The 9,098-nt window shown below is 47.7% G+C and overlaps 1 protein-coding gene across 1 annotated transcript; it reads left to right on the top strand.

Annotated features, from left to right (window-relative positions):
- The first annotated feature begins 1,212 nt into the window (after positions 1 to 1,212).
- On the top strand, positions 1,213 to 6,514 carry CDKN1B (cyclin dependent kinase inhibitor 1B). The gene is made up of 3 exons (XM_014834246.3): positions 1,213 to 2,379; positions 2,916 to 3,045; positions 5,185 to 6,514. Exons 1-2 carry the CDS (start codon positions 1,905 to 1,907, stop codon positions 3,035 to 3,037), a joined length of 597 nt encoding a protein of 198 aa, XP_014689732.1. The 5' UTR covers positions 1,213 to 1,904; the 3' UTR covers positions 3,038 to 3,045; positions 5,185 to 6,514.
- The last annotated feature ends 2,584 nt before the right edge of the window (positions 6,515 to 9,098 follow it).

The raw sequence follows: 9,098 nt of genomic DNA on the forward strand, positions 1-9,098 counted from the left end.
CACAAGAAAACATCGCTGCTGTGTACTATTAGAACCGCAGGAGATCGGTTCCCAGTAAAATATATTAACTTTGGCCCAAACCAAGATTATATGTATTGGGGGTGGGGGTGGGGAGGCAGTTAAAGACCCTTTGAGCCCTGACCATCCTGTTTTCACTTCCACCACCCCGTGCTCAAGATCACAGTGATAGCTAAATTTCAAGTTGCAAAGGGGAGCAGAGAAATGCCCAAATAATAATATCAGACGTGAGGACCTGGTTGTGGTGGTTTTATAAATCACTTCATAATCTGGAGTTTCAGATTGTTTTCACCCTTCGACGACTTGCAGCCCTCTAAAAGCATTCACTTGCCTCTGAACGTCGTTCTGGGTGGGTTTAAAGCAGCGATGATGGGGGGAGAGAAGGGTAGAGGAAGGAAGGAGCTGTTGTCTTTGGCGGCAGGACTCAGGTAGAGGAAACTGCTACAACCCGGGAAAGAATTGAAAAATACAAAAGAGGAGACGAGTTCCCACTCGCAGCCCATGGCAATGGCCTTAACTGTGCTTGGGAAGCAAGAAGCTGGGCCAGGGGTGTAACCTCTCTTTTGAAAACTAAATGTGTGTGACACATTTACAAAGTTTATTGGGGACTTAGGAGACCAAGTTTTGATCTTGAAATCCTGTCTCATTTTTATTGAGGGAGAGCTTGGGTTCAGAATACATTATAAATGCTGCGCCTACTCCAGGCTAATTTATAGAAAGACGTTCGCCTTGGCTTCTTCCCGAAGCCCCCTGCCTCCCCTAGAACAGCGGAGACTTCTAGGTCAAGGGTGAGCCCAACACTGCTCATCCCCAGCCAAGGCGCCCAGGCTGGGGGCCCCAGCCCCTCAGCGAACGTTCTCGGGCTCCCCCGCGGTGCCACAGGTTGGGGCCACGGCTGAGAGCCCAGCTGGGGGCAGGTCTCCCACCGTCTGCCCGCACTCCCTGCTCGGCGAGCGCGGGGAAAACCGAGGCGCAAACCGCGCTGCCAGCCACCTTCGGGATCAGCGGGTCCAGCCCCTTCGTTTCCCGGACCAGGAGCGGGAGGTCGGGGCTTCGGGGCGGCCGCGCGCCGGGCAGCGCAGCGCCGGGACTAGAACCCAAGGCCCCGCCGGCCGCGCCGCCCAGGCCCCTCCCCAGCTTCCCGGCCGTTTGGCTAGTTTGTTTGTCTTATTTTTCATTTCTCCGAGGGCAGCCAGAGCAGGTTTGTTGGCAGCGCTGCACCTCCAGCAATCACGCGACCAGCCAATCTCCGGCCGGCGCTCTCGGCGGCGCGCGGGGAGGCGGGGAGCGGCCGAACCGCGCCGGGGCCACCTTAAGGCCGCGCTCGCCAGCCTCGTCGGGGCGCGGCTCCCGGCGCCGCGACCAATGGATCTCCTCCTCTGTTTAAATAGACTTGCGGTGTCAATCATTTTCTTCTTCGTCAGCCTCCCTTCAACCGCCATATTGGGCCACTAAAAAAAGGGGGCTCGTCTTTTCGGGGTGTTTCTCTCCCCCTCCCTTCTCCCCACTTCCTCGCCGCTCCACGACTCGGACGCCGGCAAGGTTTGGAGAGCCGCTCGGGGCGCGGGACCCGCGGGCTTGCACCGGCCCGGACTTGGACTGGCTCTGCCGCCCCCTCCGCTCCCCTCCCCTCCCCGCCCTCCCGCTCGCCGGGACACTTGAGCGGCGGCGACTCGCGGCTGCCTGGCCGGGGCTTCCCCTCGCCCCCTCCCCCAGCCCGGCGCGCTCCTGACGCTCGGCGCTCGCTCGGGCTGTTTGTTTCTCTTGGCTCCGAGCGCAGTCGCAGGGCTTATAAGAGGGGTTCGGGCTGGGTCGGGGCGTCTTGTTTTGTTCGGTTTTGTTTCCCGAGAGCGCGAGCGACGCGGTCGTCCAAACCCGGGAGGAAGATGTCAAACGTGCGAGTGTCCAACGGGAGCCCGAGCCTGGAGCGGATGGACGCCAGACAGGCGGAGTACCCCAAGCCGTCCGCCTGCAGAAACCTCTTCGGCCCGGTGAATCACGAAGAGTTAACCCGGGACTTGGAGAAGCACTGCCGAGACATGGAAGAGGCCAGCCAGCGCAAGTGGAATTTTGATTTCCAGAATCACAAGCCCCTGGAGGGCAAATACGAGTGGCAGGAGGTGGAAAAGGGCAGCTTGCCCGAGTTCTACTACAGACCCCCGCGGCCACCCAAAGGCGCCTGCAAGGTGCCGGCGCAGGAGAGCCAGGATGCCAGCGCGAACCGCCAGGCGGTGCCTTTAATTGGGTCTCAGGCAAACTCAGAGGACACGCATTTGGTAGACCCAAAGACTGATACGTCGGACAGCCCCACGGGCTTAGCGGAGCCGTGCACTGGGATCAGGAAGCGACCTGCAGCAGACGGTAAGGACCCTTCAGACGCGTACGACGTCTGTCTGTCTGTCTGTCTGTCCGGGGCGCCGCTTGGCCTGCTCGAGGGTCTTCACCTCAACTTTCTTTTCAGCGCGTTCTGATGTCGCTTTTGGGCAACGAACTTTCCTAATGTTAGGTCTTAAATGCTATGTAGCTGACTGCTGGTCTGTTTACGATTAAGTCAGAAGCCTGAGATTGTCTTATCTGATAATTTCTCTAAGTGAAACCACCGCAGTCCCCCCGCCGGCTGGCCAGGGCTAGGTATGTGACAACGTAGGGATGTTTATCCGCGGCCTCTCCCTTCGCTGTGAAGAGCGAGCTTTGGGGCGTAGAATGCACTTTCTGTTACGTGAAAACAACTTCATTTTGTGCCCCCAAAGGCCACTGGGGATGACGGATCCAGGGATGTGGGTGGAGGTGGTGGGTTTTTCATCCCTTGACTATTGTGCCGACTTCTGTCAGCCATTGTTTTTTTCTAATAAAGATTGTTTGTGTGTGTTCTTTTTAAAATTCCCTCTTGCCCTTAGATTCCTCTCCTCAAAACAAAAGAGCCAACAGAACAGAAGAAAATGTTTCAGACGGTTCCCCGAACGCGGGCTCAGTGGAGCAGACGCCCAAGAAGCCGGGCCTCCGAAGACGTCAAACGTAAACTGCTCGGTGGGTAAACTACTGGGAGCAAATAACCGACGCCCGAATTGGGCTGCAGGAAGTCATGGGGTTTCCAACCCAAGATACCTGATCTTAGTGGTTGCTGGCAGATCAGAGCTTGTGGGTTTCTGTTTTGTTTATATTTTGTGAGGTCAAAAAAGTAGCGATGCGGAAGGCCGAGAATCGTTGTGGGGACGCTGGAATTTTTCACAGTTTCTACGTCCTGAGATCATTTTCCCTTGAAACACAGAATTACTAGAACAAGTGTCCGAGGCAGGTCCTTGTGAACAAGGACCCGTGGGTAGGAAGGTCAGTTCCCTTAAGTTCCACTAAAACTTCTTGGGGACAATGGCTTCTTTCCCCATCTGAGCAAGAGCTGGGTATGCCTCAGTCCCACTTCATGAGAATTCACTTCCTAGAGTTCAGGTTGAGTCAGTCACAGATTTTGAGCCATACACGGGAAGAATGGCAAATACATGATAAAATATAAATTTTGAGGGACAAGTTGGGTCCAGATGGCTCCTATTTGGTTAATCAAATGGTAAGAAACGTGACTAGAGAGGTATGTCGCAATCTATTATCTATCATTTTCATAAACTGTCACTTTCCCTGTTTTCTGATAAGTTTTGGGGACAGAGGAGGAAGCTGCGTATGTTAAAAAAACCAAAATGGAAAGCTCAAAAATACTAAAGTTCCTACAGAATTTCTGATAACACTGAAGTTGCAAAGCAGAAGTTAAATTAACTCTGCCAGACTAAGCAATCCAGGAACACGTCAGCATGTGTATGCTAATCGCACTGTAACAGGATGATTTGGATATTTGTAGGGGAAATGGATAGTAGATATCAGGGCTGGCAGGGTACGTCCACCCCGCCCAAGGGAAGTGGAGATTTTTCCATCTACTAAAATTTGATCAACACGAATAGCTAATTTGAATAATTTAGCCCCCAACTTTACATAGATTGGCTATCCATAATGATCAAACCACATATATTAATAGCTTATAAACTTATAGACAAGGACTGTGACCTTTTTTTTTCCAAAACACACTCATAGCCTAGCATATAAAGAGATTTTAATAGATGTTGATAATAACTTTTTAAGTCCTCATTTGTAAAAATTTAAAAATAAATGAAAGAACATAGAGAGTTGTTGGTTTTGTTTTTAAATTTGTTTTTTTGTGCTTTTAAATCCTAATGCCACATCTATGACTTCTTCACACACGTCTGATATTTTTCAGAGCTTATACAAAATGGCACTATAGAACCTCTAGATTACAGCTGTGCGTGAAGTGGGAAAATTGGATGAAAAATTTTCCTGAAGCAACCTTAATACCTGCAGCTCTTGTTTTGTTATGGCTTGTGGCCGTTTATCACATGAGCCACCGTGAATCAGACCTACCGGATTTTGATCTGGCCCCATTTTGACATACAGAGAGACATTTGTTAGTAAATATTGCCAGTTCAGAGAATACTTGAAATAGTAGAAAGGACCTATTCAAAACTATTCATGTGTATATTCTGCATATGACTACGAAACTAGAATATTTTGAAAAAAAAAATAGAATTTTCTTTGGAGAGCCTTTATAAGTTACAATTCCAATTATTTTTCAAATTTAGAGAAGTTTGAAAATTTTGCTACTTTTAAGTGTTACAGTTCCTGAATTTTCCTCCTGTATCTGTTCTTTCTTAATATCTTTGACCCGGATTCTCCAGACCAGGGTTTCTCAGCCTCTGCACTATTGACATTTGGAGCCGAATAATTTTTTGTTGTGGGAGGCTGTCCTGTACATTGTAGAATGTTTGCCAGCATCCCTGGCCTCTCCCATTAGATGCCAGTAGCACCCCTTACGCCTAGTATGACACCCAAAAATGTCTCCAAACATTGCCGAATGTCCCCTGGGGGACAAAATTGCCCACTGTTGAGAACCACTGCTCTAGACAAAAGTACACAACACAGAGGAGAGTGAAACTCCAGTGAAGTGAATGTTGGATGGAGATGATTGTAGTCATCTACTTTAGTCCTTACTTTCTTTTTCATTGCTCAGGTATTTCCCAACTGAGACAGTGACAAAATAATTTCTGTACTTTAATGGTAATGTTACTCTGGTACTTTTCACCTAATTCTTCCTTCTTGTTTCTTTTGCAGAATTCAGAGTATGTTTCCTTGTTTAATCAGATACATCACTGCTTGATGAAGCAAGGAAGATATAAATTGAAAAATTTAAATACATATCGCTGACTCCGAATGGACATCTTGTATAAGCACTGACAAGCAACAACACAATAACACTAAAATTTTAGGCACTCTTAAATGATCTGCCTCTAAAAGCATTGGATGTAGCATTGTGCAATTAGGTTTTTCCTTATTTGCTTCATTGTACTACCTGTGTATATAGTTTTTACCTTTTATGTAGCACATAAACTTTGGGGGGGGGGTGGGGTGGGGCTGAGGAATTGGCATGGGGGGAATGGAGAGCTGGCTCCGATTTAGAGCAAGGAGAAAAATATTTGACTTGCATGAAGAGGAGCAGTTTGGGGGAAGGGTTTGAGTTTTCTTTAAAGATGTAATGTCCCTTTCAGTGAGAACTGATATTTCGTTTAAAAATCATCAAAATTGGAACACTGGCTACAAATAATTGCTATTTATTTTTACACGAAGCTTATTTTCATTTGGGAGCTCTCATGATTCCGTTATGTAGCAGCAAATGGTTTTTTTTTTTCTTTAAACAACAGCAAACTACCCTCAGTGCTCCCCAAGTCCCCGTGAAAATTAGAATTGACCAGTTAATTATTCAGCGGTTAGGTCACTCTAGGTAATTCTGGACAAAAATTTGGGATGTATGGGGGGAATTCTGAATGCTCAAAATCAACCATCTAATTTTTATCAGATTCATTGAGAAAATTTCTTAATTTTCTTTTTACTTTGGGCTTAGTAAACAGTCAAAATAATTCTAAATCCTTGGATATTTTTTAAAGGTCTGTAAGTAACTTTGCATAAAAAATAATGAAATAATTTTAAATTTCAAACTTCTCATTCTGTTTGTTAATTTGCCCAAAGGAAAGTGGTGTTTTTAAAGGAAAGTGTACAGTAGAAAAGCACACTCGTGGGTTGTGTGAAGTGGAGACAACATCTTTAAACAGTATTTTTACATTGCCTGTGTATGTGTATGAAACAAAACCATTTGAAATGTGCCTGTGTACATAACTCTGTAAAGACACTGAAAAATTATACTAACTTATTTATGTTAAAAAGAGATTTTTTTTTTTAATCTAGACAATATACAAGCCAAAGTGGCATGTTTTGTGCATTTGTAAATGCTGTATTGGGTAGAATAGGTTTTTTCCCTTCTTGTTAAGTAATATGGCTATGCTTAAAAGGTTGCATACTGAGCCAAGTATAATTTTTTGTAATGTGTGAAAAAGATGCCAATTATTGTTACACATAAAGCAATCAATAAAGAAAACTTCCATAGCTATTCATTGAGTTGCACTGTAATGTGTTTACTAGGCTTGAGCTATTCGACCTGGCATTCTAGTCATATTTACACAATACGTATATGAACTGGCAAATACCTACATAAGTCAGGCCTACGTCTCAGATGATGTTTATTTGGGCCCGAATGTAGTAGTCACTATTTTCCACTTAGTTCTATATGGTTGGACAAAGCTACAAAAGTGTAAATTGGAAAAGCCACATTTTCAAATAAATAAGATTATCTACATTAGTTCAAATATTTATGTCATCTAGGATATGAATGTGTCAGAACTAAAAATTCTTACATAAGTCGAGACTGATCACACCATTTGCAGGATTGAAAATGAAACTAACATAGGGACTTCTGTAAATTCTGTATTTACACATGCAAAATCTGAGGAATTAGAGCAATTGTTCAGACCGTCTAAACTACACCCCTTGTCCAAAATATTCAGATATATAGGTCCCTTAGAAATTGGGGTGCATTCCACACTAATTTAGATAGAACAGGTATTCTTCAAGTTAAACTGATCATCACACACACATTCCTCAATTTCTGAATTTCCTGGTTATAATCTACACAACCAGAAACTGGTTAATTTAAGTACCAAATCTGAGGGATTTGGGTTCCCATAGTCCACATAGCAGAGACACATTTTTTTTACTTAAGAAAAAAAATTTTTTAATGCATTTTAAAGTCAAACTTACTACAATTCCTGTAATTTCACCTTCTCTTCAAAAATGTGGTTAGGGTGTAAAAGTAAATTATTTTTTCTAGGAATCTGCGAATGGTCAAATCGCAAAAATTTGAATTTGGGTTAAATTGTTTTCCTCAAATGCTTGTATTTACATTATTGCACCCCAAAAGGGGCTCTAAAAAGATCGTTGCAGCTTATTTTGACCCGAAGTTACTTTTTTTTTTTTTTCTAAGCAGGGTCGACTCCTCGGCAGCTGGGGAGGGAAAAGTAGGTGCTTTGGTGGTTGGGCCACATTTTCCAAGTAGGTATTATTTTAATTAAAGACTAAAGGTGTTTTTGTGATTCTATTCAAAACACGAGCACAGAGTGTTTTTCAGGAAGAGACTGAGAGAGCAAGAAAAACCACTCAAAATAGGGAGGAAGGAGTGGAGAGTCAGGAAATAATGAAATAAAATTAAAGTTTCTCTGAACCAACAAGGGTACTCTAAAAAGTGTCTCTAACCAAGGGGAAAAAAAATCCTCTTAAGTGCTGCATGTTCCCCATTTTCCTTTCCAAAAGAAGCATCTTTAATGTGAATTTTTAGACATTGCGTTTTAGGAGTGCTGGGCCAGGAAGAAGGAGATGCTCGCCGCGCCGGGCACGTTCACAGGAACGCAGCCCCCAAATCCCCGTGCTGGTCCTTCACACGTCTGTGTCAAGTCTCTAAGTGCGTCCCCACGATTCCGAGCGTCCTCTCCCCGCCCAGACTGCGGGTCCGCCGCGGGCGTCCCTCCGAGGGGATGCGGCCGCCGGCGCCAGCCGCCCCCTGCCCCGCTACCCGGGCCACCGCGCCGTCGTCTCCCCAAACTGCCCCGCAGCCCGGCGCCCGCGGCGGCAGTTGCGGGGTCGGGCTGGCTGGCGCCTCAGGACGAAAAGGCCATCAAGTCTCGCTCCTCGCCTGCAGCTCGCTGCTCCCGCACGGGCCGGGTCGCTGCGCGCAGTTCCCGCGCCCGGGGCGCCTGCAGGCCGTGGAGGCGGCTGCGCCTCGGCCGGCGCGGCGGGGCTGGGCCGTTTCTCAGAAAGTTGCCTCCCTCATCATCTCTCCTCTGGGCTAAGAAAGAAGCAAAAGCCCCCATTCCTCTCCACCAGGAGACCCTTCACATCAGTACCCTGCCAGTTCCAGAGCGGCGAGGGGATCTGAGAGAAGGGGCGAACCTTTCGGAATTCGTGGACCCTCCAGGGCAGCAGCCCGCTCCCACCCCCACCCCGGGCTCCAATGATCCGCAGCCCCGCGCATTTCGAAAGGCTTCCCGGCTCGCCGGCGGCCGAGGACGGCCGCAGCCGCGCGCAGCAGGGGCCGAGCGCCACGGCCGCTTGCGGGGGTCGCTTCTTCCCTTACACCCGCTTTGCAAAGCCCCCCCGCCCCATCTCATTCCCAGTTGCCCAGCGCGGGGGACAGGGGCAGGAAAGAACTAGGGATATGTGAGTCCAGGGTCATGATTGGGGGACTCGGGGGACCGTGGATATCAACAGGAGGGGAGCGGAGCGGGCGGCCTTTCAGGCCACGGTGCGCCCACCGCCCCGGCCGCGCCGAGCGACCTTTCCCGGCGGCCTGGGAACGCTGCCTTCGCCATTTCATCTTCATCATCGTTAGCTTAGACATTTGCTTTTCATAAGCTTTTGTAGATTGCCAAAGGTGTTTCAAAATCTTGTCTAGGATCTCCGATCTGTGTTTCTGAGTGTGAATTTCTTTTTGTAATTTGCCATCTCTTTCACCTGAGCCACACCCTACACCCGCTATCCCTTCTCTCCCGCCCAAAAATAAGGTAAAAATCCTGCAAGCGAAGCCGGGGTCGGGGGAGAAGGCCCGGGGTCAGGCCAGAAAGCCCCCGCAGCGGTGGCGGTGG

This window comes from Equus asinus, chromosome 22, assembly GCF_041296235.1.
Source record: "Equus asinus isolate D_3611 breed Donkey chromosome 22, EquAss-T2T_v2, whole genome shotgun sequence".
NCBI classification, from domain to species: domain Eukaryota; kingdom Metazoa; phylum Chordata; class Mammalia; order Perissodactyla; family Equidae; genus Equus; species Equus asinus.